The sequence below is a fragment of the Lutra lutra genome, chromosome 5 (assembly GCF_902655055.1).
Source record: "Lutra lutra chromosome 5, mLutLut1.2, whole genome shotgun sequence".
NCBI classification, from domain to species: Eukaryota; Metazoa; Chordata; class Mammalia; order Carnivora; family Mustelidae; genus Lutra; species Lutra lutra.
This window is the reverse complement of record NC_062282.1, coordinates 27,035,629-27,055,921: the sequence shown is the minus strand read 5'-3', so window position 1 is coordinate 27,055,921 and position 20,293 is coordinate 27,035,629. Positions and strand designations below refer to the sequence as shown.

Sequence of the window (20,293 nt, the reverse complement as noted above, 5' to 3'; positions counted from 1 at the left end):
CGCCTTAATGGACCTCAGGTGGCATTTCACTCAGAAAGCTGATGCTGGGACTCCAGATCTGTTAGGTAATCCTAATTGGGGTGGGAATTGAAGGTAAAATTCCTTAAAAGCGTTCTCTAGTTCAGTGTTATCAAGGGATTACTTTTCTTGTTGGTCTGTTTGCTTGCATGAAAACCAAATCATTTTGGCTCGTTAAAAGAATTAGAATATGGAAGAAGAAGAAAATAAATATGACGACAGAATGTTGGCCCCTGTTTTCAAGCTTAAGCATTTTGGCTGGATACTTGTTTTTCCATTTCTAGAACTAATTAATGTCCTTTGAAGCACCAAAATCATTTTTGCCCATTTGAATTTTGAATGCACAGGCTATGAGCTTGTTAAAATAATTTGACAACTCAAAAGAGGACTTTGTGGTAAATAATCGCATGTTTAAATTAGTCAGCATTTTTATCACAACTCATGGCTCCTCTCCCTGGCCAAAGAGAAATGAAGTATTTGCTGCTAATATAACCGCTGTACATTTAATTTGTAAAGCATGTTAATTTCCAAACCACTTTCATATCTAGCTCTTATTTTCTCCTTTTGACAATCCTGAGGAGCAGGTAAGGTCTCATTTATGCCAATTTGCAATAGAGAAAATAAAGTGACTTGTCTAAGGACACAGCTGTCAATTGGAAGATGAACCTTCTAATTCCACTCTATTCCATTGGTTAAAAAAAAAATACATTATTTCTGAGTAAAGTGAGGTGTACCTGTAAATTAAACCAAAATAAAAGTATATATTAACTCAAATAATCATGGAGGCCAGAACTTAACTGATATGTTTTAATTATAATAAATCAATCTATACTTGACTTGTCACAAATGTCATCATTTGTCTTTGACAGAAGTAAACTGTCTTACTGAATACATCATAGCTCACCAAAAATTTGGCAACTGTGGTGAAGCAACTGAGAGCTGTTAATTCCAGGTAGTTTGGCTAGAAAAAGGGTATTGGTCCACACTGCAGTTTTTCAGAGCTCCAAAAGGATATTACAAGAACAGAGTTCAACATTTGGCAGAAATTCTCTTTGTGGTAGGGTTTGGTGCCTGCCCCTTTTATACATCTTTTGAGACCATTTTTTTTAAATTTTTAAAAAATATTTTATTTATTTGACAGAGAGAGACATAGCAAGAGAGTGAAGACAAGCAAGGTCAGTGGGAGAGGGAGAAGCAGGCTTCCCACCAACCAGAGAGCCCGATGCGGGGCTCGATCCCAGGACCCTGGGATCATGACCTGAACTGAAGGCAGATGCTTAACAACTGAGCCACGCAGGCGGCCCGACAAAATATTTTAACACACAGAATTGTCGGAGAGGATGAGGACTCAGGATGAAAACTTTGGTTTTCCCTGTGGCTTTTTTATTCTGTCCACCTCATTTTTTTTTTTTTAAGATTTTATTTATTTGTTAGAGAGAGCGTGCACACAAGCAGGGAGAGTGGCAGGCAGAGGGAGAAGCAGGCTCCCTGCTGAGCTACAAGCCTGATGTGAGACTCAATGCTAGGACCCTGGGATCATGACGTGAGAAGAAGGCAGAGGCTTAACCCACTGAGCCACCCAGGTGTCCCTATTCCGTCCATTTCTGAAGCTATTTCTTTTAGGATGGCCTCTCAATTACCCCCATTGAGATCAGTATTCCCCAACCCCTATAAAAACCCAGACAGTTTTCCAAGTCAGTGTCACCTAAGCATCTCTGTCATCTCCTCTTTATTTCCTGTTAGTTCCAGGGCCAGGTGTTTCTAATCTAATGGCAGGAGGCACGTGGAGAAGATGAGATGCTTCTGTTTGTTGCAGTGATGGATGGAGGGGGCCACTACCCACAGTGAATATCTGAAACCCAAAGATGGTAAAACCCTGTGACATTCAGGGAGGTCTCTTATAAGGAAGGAATGCCCCGTCCAGAATGCCAGTAGTGCCCCAAACGTCAGTTACTGTTCCCGGCCCCTTGCTGGTCTGCGCACCCCCAGTCTCTCCCTCAGCAGTGCTTCCCACACATCATCACAAGAGACGTAAGCCTGCCGAGTCAATCTTCTGCAGGAATTTGCTAATCATTCCAAACTCCTGCTCACAGATCTTTCCTGTCTCCTCGTTCTTCTGATAAATCAACTCCAACAGTCCAGCAGTCTCTACAGCATTACAAAATCCAGCATTCTGAGCCTCACTGACTCCGCGCTGCCTCCCCATCTTCAGCTTCAGCAGATCAAAACCGTTCAGTTCCCCTCTAAGCCTCCTGCCCGCTCAGTCTGTTTCTGTTTTTCCCTCTGCCTTGAATTTCCTTCCCCTCTTCCTCTACCCTTGTAAATTCCTCCCCCCTTTCTTCAGGACCAAACTTTGAGCTGCTTCTTCCAAAAAGGCCCTCCTGATCCTTAAGATTGGCAGTAATTTCTAAAGTTCCTTATCATTTGATCCGAAATTGCTCTCACCGTGTCCTCCCACTTTCTGCCCTGAGTGGAAGGGCTCCCCATTGTACACAACACATTCCTCAGATGGTGACATTAAAAATTAAAGAATGGTTATAAAAACCCAGTTAACACTGTCAACAGGCATATAGTTTGAAACCAGACTTTCTGGGCTGGAATCCGGGCGTGGCCACTCACTGTCCATGTCCTCACATGCTCAGGTTCCCCTTCTGTGTAACGAGGATAGTGACAATGCCCAACTCAAAGATCGTTAGCGGGGAAGAGGACTAACTATGTGTAAGGTACTCGGGAGCGTATGGGGCACGTAGGGAGCCCCCAGCCAGTGTTTGCTCTGGAATCTGTTCACAGAGCAGAAAACCTAGCCACTCTGCAGTGTGAGTGGTGTGGCACTTCCGTGGTCAGAAAATCACGTCCCACTGAATCACCCCATCGTCCGGTCAGATCCCCCGGGCCAGGCAGTTACTTGTCAGCGGTGCAGTTGTGTAAACCGATGCAACACAATGATTTTCCAGAACCATTCATGGCAGTTTTCACATGATTCTAATGCAGTCCTCCTTGTTAGTTCCAGCTCTGAACATCCCGAAACCTGCTCCTTGACCTAGGACATCAGTGGCCACACGGCCACTAGCTGTAACAAGGATGGAGGTTTCCAGGACAAAGTGAAGTCCCTTGCCTCCTCACAGTCCTCCTTTCTTTTCTACTCCCCTACTCCCAGTTTGAAACTAATACAAGTGACCATTGATGGAGCCCCATCCCCCTTTTACCGTGTTCCACGATTTTCCCACGTCAGCTTTCGCTTTGCACTGTTGTTGGCTGCCTCCGTAGAAACTGTGAAAAAGGAATTCAGTGTCTGTTCCTGGGATCAGAAATGGGCAGGACTAATGTCAGAGCCCCAGAGACAACACGCATTTATTTGCCACACAATTATGGTTCAAAGAATCCTAGACATCACTTGAGATTTACCACATTTTCACTACCCTGGGAATTCCGTCTCTCTAGGCCCTTTCCTGGGTTTGGGCAAATGTATTTTTCTCTCTGTCATATATGAAATTAACAACAGTGACGTGGCCTTGAATGTGGCTTCTATCTCTGTGCCCCAGATATCCAGAAAGTGGACTTAAACAATTTTGACCTCGCAGCTGTGTTATGTTTAACAGGTAACATTTGTAGGGTCCTGACCATGGGCATGAATGTCTGTGGTCCTAATGTTATCACCAGTTTTACAGGCTGGGGGTTAGGAAACTGCAGCAGATCACACGACTGGCTAACTGCAGAGCTCTCATTGTACCCCGAGTCTCAGAAGGCGAGAGAAATTGTAGGAAAGGTACCTGTTATATAGTTGTATCAGTGTCTATTACTACAATAATGCCAGGTGACAAATCACCACAAAACCCCAGAGTTGTGTTCATGAGTCTGTGGGTCAGCTGGGAGGTTCTGATGATTGGGCCTGAGCTCAGGAATCTCAGCTTCACCCGAGGGTGGGCTGTAGGAGGGCTGGTCTCAGGTGGCCTCAGTGGGGTCACCAGTTCTGTTTCACATGAGCTCTCATCCTCCAGGAGGCGAGCCTGGTTTCATTCTCATGGCAGAGACAGATCCAAGACAGAGAACTGAAATTAGCATGTCCTCTTGAGAACTGGTATGTCATATGGTGGTTTTTATTGGCCAAAGAAAGTCACAAGAGCTTCCTCGATTCAAGAGCTGGGGGGTTATATCCCACTGCTTGATGAGAAGAGCTGCCAAGTCCCGTTGCAGAGAGAGAGTCCCATGTGGGCCACCAGGGCCATCATCTCATGACAGTGGTCCAGGCTCTATCACACACCTGCGTGATGCAGCACAACAAAGATGTTAGGGACTTAGGTGTGTACCAAATCCTAAAGAACTTAAAGCTGGAGGAGACCTTACATCCATAAATGAGCCGGTTGGAAAAATGATGCCCTAGGCTGTGTTCTCCTCTTCCCTCTCTGTGATTCTGTGGTAGAGTCGTCTACCCAGAGCCTGTGTCGTGTCACACATACGTCCAACAAGAGAGTCTGCCCAATGCGACACACGAGATTATATGGAGGATGAAATAGCAGCAAGAGAAAAGTAAGGCTGGTTTTTATTTACAGCTCATCAAAAGGAGCTTTCAAAGATGTCCTAAATGGAACTTCTACACTTTTTTTTTTTTTAAATAAGCCCAGAGCTGTGTTTTACACGTGTACAGAGAGCCCCACCCCTGTTCTGAGAGTGGACAGGGGAGAAGGGATGCAAGAAAAGTCAGGTATACTGAAGAATAAGCACACAGAATAAAGGAAAGGGGGGGTATAGCTTTCAAGGTGACCCCAGGCTAAACTTAAGGTATTCAAGAATTACGAATAAATAACAACATCATTTGAGGAAAAGTCTGTACATACATTACCAGAAGGCAAGTGGTGAAAAGCACCGGGCTGTAACATCTTTGTGACCCCCAAGCCCGATCTGAGGACCCACGGTGTCAGCAGCACCTGGGAGCTGGTTGGAGATGCAGAATCTCCAGCTCCACCCAGCCCTGCTGACTCAGTGCCTACCTTCAGCAAGGAGCCCAGGTGATGCACGCACTGACATCCCAGAGGAACTGCTCTCACAGACGGTGTACAGCAATTTGGAGGTGGGGAGCCCTAGGCTCACTCCTCCGTCAAGCCAGCTCTTCGAGCTTCATGGGGCTTTTTGGGCACCATGACAATACCTGTCTACCCACGGATTTGTCATGGAGAGAGGAAGTGACATAAGGTCACCGAGGTGTTCGACTAGGCTGCTGGGTAGATCGGACACCCTCTGTGAACGGACATCCTCGGGGTGATATGTGGGGGGCAGTCTGCCCGCAGCCCCTAGACAGTCCCGCTGGGATGATTTTTAAAGAGAAGCAAATTCCCCCTCCAATCAGCTTTTCTTCTCCTGTGCTGATCAGGGATTCTCATCCAGCCTATTTTATTAGAATCACCTGGGGCATTTCTTTTCTTTTTTTTATTTTTTAGGATTTTATTTATTTATTTGATAGAGAAAGAGAGCGAGCACAAGCAGGGGGAGTGGCAGGCTGAGGGAGAAGCAAGCTCCCCAACAAGCAGGGAGCCCAATGTGGGACTCGATCCCAGGGTGCTGGGATCATGACCTGAGTGGAAGGAAGACATTTAACGGACTGGGCCACCCAGCACCCCCCACGCCAGGGCATTTCTTTTTGCACTGATGCCGAGACCCTACCCAGGGTGATTCACATTAATTTGTCTAGGACGGGCCCCCAGCACCGGTATTTTTGTAAAAAGTTCTGCACCTAGGTGAGCCTCCAAGACAAAACTCCTGACTGCAGGGTGTGGTGGGGCATGTCTGAGAAAGACACCCTCAGCCTCTGTCCTCTCTGTCCCCCTCCCCGCCGCAGTGTTCCACCAGCTGTGGGCTGGGGGCCTACTGGCGAAGCGTGGAATGCAGCACCGGGAGGGACTCTGACTGTGCCGCTGTCCAGAAGCCCGACCCTGCTAAGAGGTGCCACCTCCGTCCCTGTGCCAGCTGGAGAGTGGGGAACTGGAGCAAGGTGAGTGACCAGCCCCACAGTGTTCTGGAAGGGACAGCCTAGGTGTGTGTCTCCTCCCTTCTGCCCTTTTCTCTGATAGGACTTGGAGGAGTAAATCCTGGGCATCCCCACAGGCCCCCTTGAAGTTGCACAACAGTCTTTGAACACGCACAGAGTTCTGAGTAACCCACATGTTTTCACCTGCCTGTCTTTTGCCTTCTCAGATAAACTGGAATAAAACCTTAAATTAGTGTCATGGATTGCTTGTCCAGTATGCCACATTGTTTCTCAAGGACTCACATGTAGCCTTCTAATGAGAGTTAGACAGCATCCCACGTATCATGACGTCATGACTCAGCAGCTGCTCACAAAGCAAGTGTGCTCTTTCATTGTGAGACCCTAAAGGAGAAGAAAGCTGAGACATAAAGAAAAAACGGTCTTTCAAAGTGTGTTTCCCATACAGATCTTTTTGAAGAGTGGTTTTACTGTCTCTGCTGATCTGGCTGTGGTTACTCATTTTGCTGTGCTGTCTGTATGGTCCCTTGTGAAAGACCGTCAGGCTTTGGGATTCTATGGCCTTGGTGCTTTGGGGCATTAACCAGGCCCAGCCCGGGCTGGGGCTGAGCCAGGCACAGGAGGATATGCCCGGGCTCTGAGACACCTGTCAGTGGTGGGGCTGACAGCTGATCGGCCGGAGGAGGGGAAGAGGTGTGAGCTGGGCGCGTACCTTCTGTTTGCCAAGCACACCCCATGCTAGCATGTCCTATGGGCCCCATCTTCTCTCTGGGGAGCCAGTTTCTCCACACAGCTGAGACACAGAAGGGGAAAGAAAGAGCTACCCAGAAGTCTGGAGAGGCTGGTGAGCCTTGTAAATGTTAACACCATCATCCAGTATTGAGCTCCTGTTCCCAGACAAGCAGGACCACCAGGTGTCTCGCAGGACATCTCTGGTTCTGGAGGACTTATCTGGAAGACTAGAGTGTGCAGCATCATTTATCTCCTTTAGGCCCCTTCTTGCAAAGTGAGGCTCCAATTTTGGAGAAGAAAGGGAGAGTAGGGTTACTCCTTCAAAGATTACCACACATCCCTTTGATACCTGCCACCCTCCCTTTCTTCTGCTTTCATGTCATTTTCCTTCCAAGAAGGCATGCTGGTTCTTTCTTCTTTATCCTCTAACTCATAACAAACTCAAGATCCAACAAAGACCAAAGGCTTTGCTAAAGTTTCTCTTCCACATCCAACACAATCCCAAAAGACATTTTATATCCCTGACCTGGCCAAATGTTGAGCAGTCCTAATGCCCCGCTTTGCTATTACTGGGAACAGTCCTTCCCTCAGAAATTGCATGGCTTGAAGAAAGGACAGATGTGCGAAATTGCTCACACTTTCAAAAAGGCACTCCAGTGAAAAGTACCAGGAATTCTAGCTTGTGAAAAACCCTGAATGAGAGATCCAGAAGCCCTTCTCTGGGCTCAGATCTCCCGAGGAAAGCCCTGCTCTGCCAGCGCATACCTCCCTTGTCTGTCCCTGGGTGTGCCCTGTCATGGCCGGGAGGGCTGCGGGGCTATGTACACCCCCTGCAGTGCGGTTGGTTCTAGTGTTTTCCTGGGAGCTCTCTCATTATCACCAAGCCTGCCAGAATGTGATAACTACCACATGCAGGATTGGTCCTCCAAGTTACCCCATTCCTCCCACTCAAGAGATACTAGAGAGAGAGATCTCGGATACTAGATAAACCTTGTCAAGCGTGGCTTAACTACTGACAGCCTATTGCCCTGACTTCTTTGTTTCTGTTATTATGGGTCTTACACACCTGACTTCCATTTTTCCCAGGCATGTTGATTTAGATTTTATCTTAAATTTTGAGGAGTAAGTATAATTCCTTCTTAACTACCACATTATTAACCAGTTCATATGGAGGTCTGAATTCCAAATCATGTACTAGGAAAGACTCGAGGGCTTCTTCATTTCACTGTTCTATTGGGACTTTGAAACTCTTTCAGAGGCAAATCTCCAAAACCTAGAGAGGGAACGTAGGTACATTTTTTGCCTTTAATTGTCCAGATGGTTTAGATTCTGCCCTGTTGATGGTTTGCCTTTTCACAGATGCTTTCTCAGAGGGAAGAATTCCAATTTTACCTTGAATCTTTGGCATTATCCCCCAAGTCTCCACCATCCCCCCATCCACAGACACTGAATTCTCATAGAACTGTGCCCCTGATGCCTCGGGGTCACTCACCAGCAGTCCCCCCTTGCTTTGTGATGGCTGTGTGAGTTGTGGTTTTATGGACTTCTGTCTCCAGCACTGTGCAGCTCCCTGATGAAGCCCGGTACAGCTGCTGGGGACAGGCTTCCCCCGGGTGTGGAGCAGAGTAGGAGTCTATGTTCAGCCCTCTGCCTTTACATGTCTAGAAGTGGTCTTTCAGCATGGCTTGCTTCCCCTTCATGCATCAGTCTGTCTGAAGCAAAGTTCAAGTCGTAGTTCTCGGGTTTCTCCAAGAGGCATGCTTGGAAAGACCGTTCTGCAGAATTGCATCCTGAAAGTGGTGCTGGGCAGTGGACGAGACCCGTGTGGGTTGGCAGCCCCGCTCTGTCATGACCAGCATGTGAGACTAGTGTATTCACCTTAGAAACTGTGCTTCTCTCACCTCTGAGGAATAAAGTGGATGCCATTGCCTCCACTTACCTCATAGAGTTGTTACAAGGGTCAGAAAAGAGAGCGTTTGTGAAACAACTTTGTAAATGGCAGAAGACTATTCAGGGGAAATCCTGGGCCAACTTTGAGCTCCAGATGGAAGTTAGGACTGGCCCTTAGGTGCTTCCTAACCTCTGGCTTCCTGGACTTGGGCCAGAAAGCTTATAGACAGGTGACAGCAGAGAAAGTTCTGTCAACAGAAGGACTGGCTGGAGCAGGTGTTTACTCCCCTGGATGAAGCAGACAAGGTGCTCAAAGTGTGTGTGAACTTTGGAGAACTTGACCTAGCCTGGGCCCCAGCACTCTCCGGATACTATCATGTGCCCAGCATTACACAAGAGCTGCTTTAGATAATCAAGTCCATTTTCATCCAGCACAGGACTTTCTTTATAATTCCCACCGAGGAAACTGAAAGCTCGGGATGTTTAAATCACTAACGCTTGATCACACAGCTGTTACCAAACACTCCCGGTTTTAAGAAACCATCAACAGGGGGACACGTCATCTATTTAATGACAGCTTTTCAGAAAGAAGGGGAACACTACACAATAAATATGTACATCAGTTGTAAGACGCATGCCAATTTCAGGGCATTAAAATTTGTAGGAGGAAACAAAAGAGAGTGTCATCGTGCAGGAAATTTAGGAAGTGACAAAATGGGTTTGAAAAGCTTCCATTGGGTTTGACCCCAAAGCGATGCATCACCCACCGCCCCACTCACTGCCTGGTGGAACATCTTGATGCCTGCCCCTTCTGAAGTTTTGTAAACTGGTGGTTTGACAGGCCTTTTCTTTGCTTTCTGAGAACAAGCACTTCCCTTTTCATAGTTAAGTTGTAACAGATCTTGATTATTTCTGAAATGAATCAGAAACGTTTTTACATTTTTTTTCTTGGAATGTTCTGTTTTCCCTTCTCGGCAGTGTTGCCATTTTATTTTTGCAGCCTTTGGCTTTTGCTGGAAAATGAGAGAAAGTGGGAGCCTTTCCTTATGGCCGTGGGTTTCATTTTTTTTTTTTTTAAGATTTCATTTATTTATTTGACAGACAGAGATCACAAGCAGAGAAGCAGGCAGAGAGAGAGGAGGAAGCAGGCTCCCTGCTGAGCAGAGAGCCTGATGCAGGGCTCCATCCCAGGACCCTAGGATCATGGCCTGAGCTGAAGGCAGCAGCTTTAACCCACTGAGCCACCCAGGTGCCCTGTGGCTGTGGGTTTCAAATATTTGCTAATGTATTTTTTTATCACTAGTATTCCTGTCTCATTCTTCTTCTTGCCTTTGTGTTTATTAGAGTTTACAGATTGTCAATGGCATTGCTACATTTTTTTAGATCTGAATTTTTAGAAATAAATTTGGTAGGGAAAGAGCCCCTTTCTTGCTAAATACAGACCACCCCCAACTTTGATATATATCATGTTCACAGGAATGTATATTACAGTCCAATGTGCAAAAGTCAAAACTTAGACTTGCATGTTATAAGGGATTCTCTGTCCCCAGAAAGCAAAAACTGAGTAGCAGGAAGATCATTATATACTAAGAATTGCTGCCTTTATTTTAGTCTTGATATAATTTGTTATATGTCTGAGCCGTTCCATTCTCTTAGCCCCGCCAAAGGTTTTAGATTAAGGGATCCCTAAAAAATAGAGGAATGAGAATGAGTTAGAAACATTTAGGAGCACAGGAAGCATGAGCCTAAGACCACCCCAAGACCCCTATGGGGCTCTCCGTGATGGCCCTGCCCATCTCTGTCCATCCTGGCTCTTTGCCCTAGCATTCTGATCAGCTTGCCGATCCCAAGTGAGCCTTGTTTCATAGCAATCTGCCTCCTTACATACCATTCTCTCCATTTGATTGTTCCCCACCCTCTTTTGCCAGCTGAGTGAGCGCCTACTTATCCTATATGCTTCAGCTCCAACTTCAGCTCCTTTATTTAGACCTTTCCTGACCTCTTCAGGTGAAATTGCCCACCTCCTCCATTGTGCCCTCACTAGATCGTGAGCAACTCATGATGTGATATTTATATTAAATAGAGCCTTTATTCCTCCATCTCATTTATGTCACTCTCCCCTCCTGTTGGATTGGAATATAGAGCCTGAAACATAGAAATGCCCAATAACTGGAAGAGACATGGGGGTGGCATGGGAGAAGAGATGGAAGGAAGGATGAATTTTGGTGCTGTTCCACTTAGAATTTTTGGAATGAACTATTTAATCTTAAGGGTCTTAGGAAACTGTTCAGCATAAGGAAAGGAACAGGAATGAATTTTTTTTTTTTTTGGTATCCCAATTTAGTATTTAGTTCAACTTGGAAAGCAAGTAAGTATTCTGAAATCAGAACAGAATACAAATGCAGTGACCCCATACTTCACACCACTCCAGAATGTTGGGATAGTCTAATCATCTCGTCTATCCTCCTTTCCACACCAGTGGAGAAACAGAGGCTGAGAGACGAGAAGTGGTTAACCCACACTAAGGTAGCCCCTTGCTGTCAGGGTCACACCTGAGTGCAGTCTTCCGACCTCCCAGCCCTGTGCTCCAGCATCTCACGGTTCCTGACTGAGCACTCTGTGTGAGTCCAGCACAGAACGAGTATCATGATGACTTCACACATCAAAAACAACACTAGCCATCAGGGAGATTCAAATTAAAACTACATTGAGATACCACCTTACAACAGTTAGAATGGCCAAAATTAGCAGGACAGGAAACAACATGTGTTGGAGAGGATGTGGAGAAAGGGAAAGCCCCTTACACTGTTGGTGGGAATGCAAGTTGGTGCAGCCACTTTGGAGAACAGTGTGGAGATTCCTCAAGAAATTAAAAATAGAGCTTCCCTATGACCCTGCAATTGCACTACTGGGTATTTACCCCAAAGATACAAATGTAGTGAAAAGAAGGGCCACCTGTACCCCAATGTTTATAGCAGCAATGGCCACGGTCACCAAACTGTGGAAAGAACCAAGATGCCCTTCAACAGACGAATGGATAAGGAAGATGTGGTCCATATACACTATGGAGTATTATGCCTCCATCAGAAAGGATGAATACCCAACTTTTGTATCAACATGGACGGGACTGGAAGAGATTATGCTGAGTGAAATAAGTCAAGCAGAGAGAGTCAATTATCATACGGTTTCACTTATTTGCGGAGCATAACAAATAACATGGAGGACAAGGGGAGATGGAGAGAAGAAGGGAGTTGAGGGAAATTGGAAGGGTAGGTGAACCATGAGAGACCATGGACTCTGAAAAACAATCTGAGGGTTTTGAAGGGGCGGGGGGTGGGAGGTTGGGGAACCAAGTGGTGGGTATTAGAGAGGGCACGGATTGCATGGAGCACTGGGTGTGTGAAAAAACAATGAATACTGTTACGCTGAAAATAAATAAAAAATTAAAAAAAAAAAATAGCAACACAAGGGAGAATCGTGATTTCATTCTGTCTCTGCCAGTGGCCCCTGTAAGCTAAGGGTATTTTTCACGCTAACTTGATCTGGTCTGCAGATCGCACTGTTGAGCTGAGGTGCTAATCGGAAAATGGGACCATTTGATCCAAGGAGGGCACTGGCCAGGTTTTGTTTTCATTAGTCTGACTCTTGTGCTCAGTCTGGTCCACAGGCGCCAGGTTAGGAAACCATGAATCCAAATGGCCTTCCTCTAGGGCAAGAAGAAAATGAACATAATAATTGGCATTCATCATACATGGCAAAACAGCTTTAGGAATGGAGTGGTTTAATATCCTGCCCCTTCTCTGTTGCTAACTGAACAAGAAGCCGTTTTGAAAATGGAATGAAAGTCATAGATTTAGTGAGGGTCTTCCCTTGTTACTTACTTCAGCATATTAATAAAGTTCATTTCCCATTGACTGTGAATAACAAAAGGGAAATGCTAATTTGAAAATTAAATTTTGGAATAACAGATTGCAACAGCAAATTAAAAAAGGAAAATAAAATCCCATTTCATACTTAACTCTTATAAAATTCCCCTGTCCTAATAAAGATCCCTGTTGCTTTACTACATGTTCTTTCCCAGAAATCTGTTTTGTCAAAAAAGGGCTGCTTTGTGTGGAAATTATTAACATGTTTCCTCATTTGTTCTGTGGCTGATTTCAAACTGGCAGTTACTTTTTCCTTTGTGTACTTATTACATGGCAGGAAAGTGAGGGTTTTTAAAAAAAAATATATTAATTTATTTAAGAGAGAGAGAGAAAGCTCATGAGTGATGGGGAGGGGCAGAGGGAGAGGGAGAAGCAGGCTCTCCCTGCTCAGCAGGAGACTCGATCCCAGGAGACTCCATCCCAGGACCCCGGGATCATGACCTGAGCTGAAGGCAGATGTTTAACTGTCTGAGCCACCCAGGCACCAAGAAAATACAGTTTTTATTTTATTTTATTTGTGTGTGGGGGGGTTATTATTTGGCAAGTGTTGATTATTTCTAAGAAGCTAAACATTTGATTTATGGAAGCATTAGAGCATCAGTCTGTCCCTTGTCACATGGGCCAGCATCTTTCTATGTGACAGCCCAAGGTTGAAGTCAGGTGACTTGGTACAATGTGCAGGTGGCAGAAGGGAAAACCGTACTGAAAGTTTTGAGGACTTTTCTTTCACCATCCCAAACCCTGCAATTAGGGTTATTCCACCATAGCCAGAAAGAGCATAATTATTCACTATGTAGAGAGGGGCCAAATGTACCTAGAGCAACAGACACACTTTCTTGCTGGTACATTCTCTCAGCCAAGACTGCTAATGAGATCATAGCTGGGAGGACGGGAAGGGTAAAGACACTTTTCATCCCCACAGCAACCACATGTCTCTTTAGCCTCCTGGAAACTCCCGGTTTACCCATTTCTCCAAATCCGTGCATGTGTTCAGCAAGCCTGTGTGGACCATCTGTGCGATGCCTGGCCCCATGCCGGGTGCTCAGGACGCAGTGGTAACCAGAGCAGATAGGGTTCCAATTTCATGGCAGTGAGAGTGTAAGAAAAAGGACACACAGAGTGAGTAAAAATTGTTCCACATTTCAAGTTCTTGTGATAGAAACAGATAAGGAGCTGAGAGACATAAGAAGAGGGAGAGTCTCCTTTGGATAAAGGCTTTCCAGGAAGCCTCTCTGAGGAGAGGACATTTCAACTGAGGCCTAAAAGGAAGAGCAGTAGCAGATAATGTGAAGGGTAGAGGGAGGAACATTTGGGACATAAGGACAACAGGGATATACTCTTTTTTTTTTTATATAAAGATTTTATTTATTTATTTGACAGAGAGAGAGAGATCACAAGTAGGCAGACAGGCAGACAGAGAGCGAGGGGGAAGCAGGCTCCCTGCTGGGCAGAGAGCCTGATGTGGGGCTCGATCCCAGGACTTTGAGATCATGACCTGAGCTGAAGGCAGAGGCTTAACCCACTGAGCCACCCAGGTGCCCCCAGGGAGGTACTCTTAACCCACAGAGAGTCTGGGGGAAAAGCGCTGAGGAGCACAGGGGTCTGTTTCCATCCCTCCTACCTCGGGTCCCCAACTGAGTGTGGGCTGTGACAAGACAGGCCAGGCAAAGACAGGACTAGGAGAGACCAGAAGATGGGGGCAAGATGAATGGAAGGGATCAGTAGACACTAATATTCTGAAGACACCAGAGACCATGTCTTGGAAGCTTGAGTTCTGATCAAGTATAACGCAGGTGGAGGATGTAGTAGCTTCCAGAATCCAAGAGGTCAGGGAGTAGGTCTGCTTCTGAAGAGGCCGTGTCAGCTGTGGTTTAGGGGATGGGACACTAGTGCGCCAGTGTTACCATGACGTTAAAGAGTCAGCAGCGTGCCAGTGAACCGTGCTCTTTCCTGAGACACAGCAGGCCATGGGGGCTGCCATGCAAGGTGTGGGCCTATGGGGGGGGGGCAGTGAGGAGGGCCTCATGATGGCTTTCCGTGAACCTGTGCCGAACAAATGCTCAGTGAAGAAGGCAGGGGGTATCAGCTGTGGGAGGAAGGATGGCAGTAGAGACAAGGTCACTCCTGTGAGCAAAACCACTGGGCAGTTACTCCAGTCATTTCCCTCATTCAGGCCTTTCACATGACCAAGGGTGACCCATCCTGCCTTCAGAGTCACAGAGCAAACAGGTTTTTGGCAGGATTCTGAGGGAGATGTGGGTATGGCTTGGCAGAGTCGTCCCCTCCTGGGCAGCCTCATTTACCCAGGATGACTCCACACCAGAGAGAGTCGGGCCACCCACTGAGGCAGACGCTGAGCCAGTACACACCCGACCCCAGGGTCCATGATCTTCACCACAGCCCTGGGAGACACAGTTATATCCCGGTTTCCAAGTATGGCGCCTGAGGCTCAGAATGTTTCTGAGACTTGCCCAACAGCTCATGACAAGTGAGTGACAGAACAGAACTTGCCACTCAGTTCCTATAAGTCCCTGCCTGTGTTTTCTAAGACGGGTGGCCCCATGTTTGGGAGCTGCTTGGGTGACTTCCTCTCCAAGGCCTGTGAGGGAAGCAGGTCACTTGAGCTAGATTTGCCCCTTCTTCATACCTGGAAGCCTGGAACTTCATGGTTCTCTGCAGAAGCCCCCTGGAATTCAGGGGAATGGAAGCCTGACATCAGGGACTTGCGTAACCCCCTTGTCTCCTCCATGCAGTGCTCCAGAAACTGCAGCGGGGGCTTCCAGATCCGGGAGATTCAGTGTGTGGACAGCCTGGACCGCCGCAGCCTGAGGCTGTTTCACTGCCAGTTCCTGGCCGGCATTCGTCCCCCACTGAGCGTGAGCTGCAACGTGGAGCCCTGTGAAGAGTGGCAGGTGGAGCCCTGGAACCAGGTACGGCCTCCACATACGTCATTCCAAGCCCCGGCCAGCGTCAGTCTCTGTGTTACCTTTCGAGTCTAGAAGTCAGGGGAGGCCGCATGTGTCTTGTGACAATGACCAGCCTCCAGTCAGTGGCCCCACACTGTCCACACAGGAGGCCGAACAGGTCAACTTGAAGACTACATTGTGTGGTTTCAGCTGTGACAATTCAGCGTTTTAGCACAACCCAGTCTCACAGTGGATATACTGGACAGAACTGGGGTCCGTGTCAAGGAGATGCTCACAGACCACTCTGATGAGAGCCCCTGAGGGCAGAGCCTCCCATGCCTCTGCTAGGCCTCTGGGGTTGAGCTGGGGGTCATGGCCAGCTCCTTCCCACACACAGTGTATTTTAGGGTTCCACCTCTCAGTTCAATGCCCAGATCACTGTTCACACAAATAAAAGGAAGTGTATTTGTGCCTGTGTGTGCCCTCTGCTTTGTGAGGGCCCAGGTTCCTCTGGGTCTTTGTCCTACTTCAGCACACGAAAGTGAAGTGACTGCTCTTCCGTGAAGTATGATGATTCGTTTGCTAGTAGATAAATACCACGACAGCTCCAGACAGCTCCCAGCCTTATCCATGCATGGTAAGAAGAAGAGAAAAAAGGAACCCAGCATATTTGGAGTATGTCTGTGGGCTAGGCGTTTTGCCTGTGATACGTGGTGTAACACTCACAGCAACCTGAATGGTAGGCTTTATTACTTCCATGGTGCAGGTGAAGAAATTGAGACTCAGAGATTAAGAAATTTACATGAGTTCACACAACTAGAAAATAAATGGTGGGTTATTAGTTTCGGCACAAGGCAGACTCCAGTACCTGTGTTCTTTCTATCACAGAAATCCGCCCAGTAAGCATTGAACAAAGAGTAAACTGAGGAGAAGGAGTGAACCAGTGACAATTTGCTGGAGATGGGGGGCGGAGCGGGGGGTTGGAGACCAAACCTTCCATGGGTTCTGGAAAGGAAAGTGGTGAGCCACAAGTGAGAGACACAGAGTTAGCGTCAAAGCTTACAGAATAATGTCCCCCACCCCACCCCAGAGTCACTTCCAGTCTACATGTCAAGCAACCATGTTGATTCCTGAGGCTCTGGGCCAATACCTGTGATTTCCGGGGCAGCAGCCACCGCTGTCCCTTCTTTCTCCTTCTTACCGGCTTAGTTCTGGAGCATATAAAATGCCTGTTCCTCTCATGCTCTGGACCTCCAAGTTCTCCTCATATGATGAGCCTGGTGACAGCTTTCAGAATCCAGGGATTTGCAGAGGGGCCTTGTGAGAGGAGTGCATCTGCAGGTTTTTAAAGATGAGAAATCAGATCTGCCCTCTGGTTATGAAGAAGATGTATCCTGGAAGCCCCAGTCAGGAGCTATTCCCTCAAGGGCTCCCGCCACCCTCCTTTCTGAATTAGTACTCTCATTCAAGCCAGCCACACAATTGAAAGACTTCCCTCTGAGAGAGATGGAAAATGCAAAAATCATTTTGAGTGTTGCTCTGGAGCCTTTGAAGGTCTGGGCACCCTTGTGCTTTACCCTGACTACCGCTGAGGCTGCTTTGTCTGTACACATTCACAGTCAGCCATCCTGAGAATACTGTAGGCCCCCTTGGACATGTCAGCCGGCCCAGACGACCAGCACAGAAGAAGCCTTTCTTCTATGGGGATGTCTCTGCCGGAGAGCTTCTCACACTTTAGCACACTTCAGAATCACCTGGAGGGTTTGTCAACACACAGATGGGTGGACCCCACCCCCAGAGTGTCCAATTTGGAGGTCTGGAGTGGGGCCTCAATTTTGCATTTCTAGCAAGTACCCAGAAGATGCTACAGTTGCTGGTCCGGAGACCACACTTGGAGAAGCCCTGGTGTATACTTTATTCACCTCCTTTCTAGTACATGACATGGCCAGATGACTCTGAATATATGCACACATGTAGGTATATGCACATGCGCAGGTTGTGAGGAACCTGCACAGATTCTAGAACTGAGCCAGTAAGGAGAAAGAAGGGACAGTGGTGGCTGCTGCCCCAGAAATCACAGGTATTGACCCAGAGCCTCAGGAGGCAACATGGCTGCTTGGCATGTAGACGGGAAGTGGCTTTGGGGAGGGGGGACATTCTTCTGTAAGCTTCGATGCTAACTCTGCATCCTACACTTGTGGTTTATTTACTACATTCCTTTCCAGAACACATGGAAGGTTTGGTCCCCAACCCTCCCCACCTCCCCCATCTGAAATGGGGGATCCCTTCTCTTCTCTCCTCCTACAGAATAAATGGGAAAAAACCATGTTGACCCTTGAAGTTGGACTATCGTGAATGTAATAGATCAGTTCTTTTATTGAGCAGAAAGCATTGATTGCATATGATGATCCGGTGTTCTAGAATACCCACTCACGTCGTGCCTGAATGTAATGGGCAAGATGTTGCTAGCTGTAAATCGCTTTGTGGTTGCTGTTGTTGTTACCATACCATAATTAAGATTTTTCAAAGTACTTTTCAAAGCTTCTTGGTGGATAATGTAATTTCCTCCTAGAAGCCTTAGGAAAGTGAGACAATGGATCTTATGTAATTATATTAGTGGGCAAAAATCTGACATGTTTTGGAGTTGTCTCCCTTTAGGAATCCAGCTTGTCATCTCAAATTTGCTTTTGCAAGCATGACAGTTGGTGGATCAGACCCCAGGGCAAACCTATCCAGGCCCCTATTCAAAGCCATGGACCAATTTAATTCTAAAGCATTTTGTAGTGGGAAAGGAGGAAAAAATCCCATTTCAAGAGGAGATGAACAAAACTGTACTGCAAATGTGTGCTACCTGTTTGCACTTTTGGAGCTAATCATAATAAAGACATCTACATTTTACAATTTGGTTTCCAGATACTTGTTCCAGAAGGCAGAATGAAGATAACATAATGTCCATTCTGGAAGGACCACTCATTTAGGTTTTTACCAAGAATTCCTTCTGTGTGACCTCCAGTTCTGTGTTACATTGAACTATGTGGCATCTTCTGATTATTTTTTCTCCTCTTCATATCCTCAGAATGTCCTTTATTAATTTCCTTCTTTCTCTTTAATTTTTGATTCATCACTGTTATGTAGTCATTGTAAGGAACCTGCACAGATTCCAAATAGACACTAATATTCTTATTGGCACTGTAGACAACAAAAATGATAATAAAAAGGTCTTCCCTTATCACTGAAAAGGTCACTCTGTGATTTTTATCTAAACTTGTGCCTTTTCTACATCAGTGTTCCAGGTCCTGTGGAGGCGGAGTTCAGAAGAGAGCAGTAACTTGCCCGGGAGGTCTCTGTGACTGGAAGAAAAGGCCCACGCCCACTGCCCCCTGCAACAGCCACCCTTGTTGTCACTGGGTCGCTGGGAACTGGGACCTGGTAAGAGTCAATTACATTCCCTTCTATTTATTTCAGTCTTTTAAAAAAAATAATAACATTGTTTTGTTTTGATTTCAAAGGTAGGATATATTCATTGTCAATGTTCAGCATCTCCACTGGTTTATAGAGGGTTTCTGTACATTTTAGTTCTGGTACTCCTCTGCCATTAATACCTCTAAATCTGCTAGAAGTTCATCCTTAGCTGATGTGTGGCCAATGTTTATGTCGTGAACTCAGGAGAGAAAAGTTCAAATACCACCAGAAGACAACAGATCAAATACCAATATTATCCCAGAGGCACAAAGCCTAAGGAAGGACGGTTTTGGGTCCAGCACCTTGGATCCTGGGGCTTGTCCTGAAGCAATCAAGAGTGGATGTGCCCTGCAGCTTGAGGCTTAGCCTGATTTTGTGAGTTTCAGATCTTGTCAAACCACAGATCAGCTTGCCAGATAGCCGGCCTGTTGGATGGAGAGACAAACAAAAAATTAAACTGCAAATAGGGGAAAGATTTATTGTTGTCACAAAGTTTAGTTGTTATATAAATAACTGTATCCGTGACACTGAAAACAAAGAAAATTCTACCATAGACAGTTTCTGCCATCAGTCTGATGGGTCATATCCTGGATTCTCTAGAAAATACAGTCTTAAGGCCAAATCTGATACCATGTCAAGGAAGTGGGGGTGATAGGAAAGGGGAAGGAGACAGGAAAGGAGGGGAATTGAATATGAGGTGGTACATTACCAGACTGACCTCTTGTCCTAAGTGACTGCTGTTCGGGTTCAGGGATAACTGGGTGCTCTTAAAAGAAGGTCTTCTAAAACCTGTGTGAACTACTGCCTCTTAGGGTAGTTTGACTGGGGGCAGGAAGGGAGGAGATGACCCTAGTGGCTCCTATCTCTCGGGATTGTTGGTAAAAAGTGTCCTCTCAGATGACTAATATCCCCTGTTGTCCTGGGTTATTCACGTGTGGGCAATGGGAAGACCCTACCGTGTCTCATGTCTCAACAAGAAAAGCCCAGAGTCGGGAGGTGAGAGGCACACAGCATGGACATGGGAGGTGCAGGCCAATGGGTTGGGCTGTGCTTTCATGAAGCCGGTTACCACCTCAGTGAGTACGGATCAAAGGCCAACAGCTGGGAGATGGGGAGCCAAGAGGATCTGATATACAAATCCCTCAACCATTAATATTTTTAAAGTGCCTTGTATTTTGTGTATTATTCTGACACAGGCCAGTGTAGTATTTTGCTGCACATAATGCCCCCGGATATTTTGCAGTTGCTATATCCTTATTGATCCGCATTGTTCAGAGCGGTGTGGTTGCTCCCGCACGCCCATGACTGAAAGTTCACATGCTGGCATGTGATCTTGGAAAAGGCTTCTGCTGGTACATCCAACTCAAGGTTGTGCTGGT

The 20,293-nt window shown here is 46.5% G+C and overlaps 1 protein-coding gene across 2 annotated transcripts in view; it reads left to right on the top strand.

The window, feature by feature from the left end:
- Window positions 1-20,293, top strand: part of ADAMTS12 (ADAM metallopeptidase with thrombospondin type 1 motif 12) — a 287,143-nt gene that overhangs the window by 252,431 nt on the left and 14,419 nt on the right. For both annotated transcript variants that reach the window (XM_047730729.1, XM_047730727.1), the window contains 3 exons: window positions 5,852-6,004; window positions 15,300-15,476; window positions 18,738-18,881. In XM_047730729.1, coding sequence (XP_047586685.1) covers window positions 5,852-6,004; window positions 15,300-15,476; window positions 18,738-18,881 — 474 coding nt within the window. The remainder of the gene's footprint in view (window positions 1-5,851; window positions 6,005-15,299; window positions 15,477-18,737; window positions 18,882-20,293) is intronic.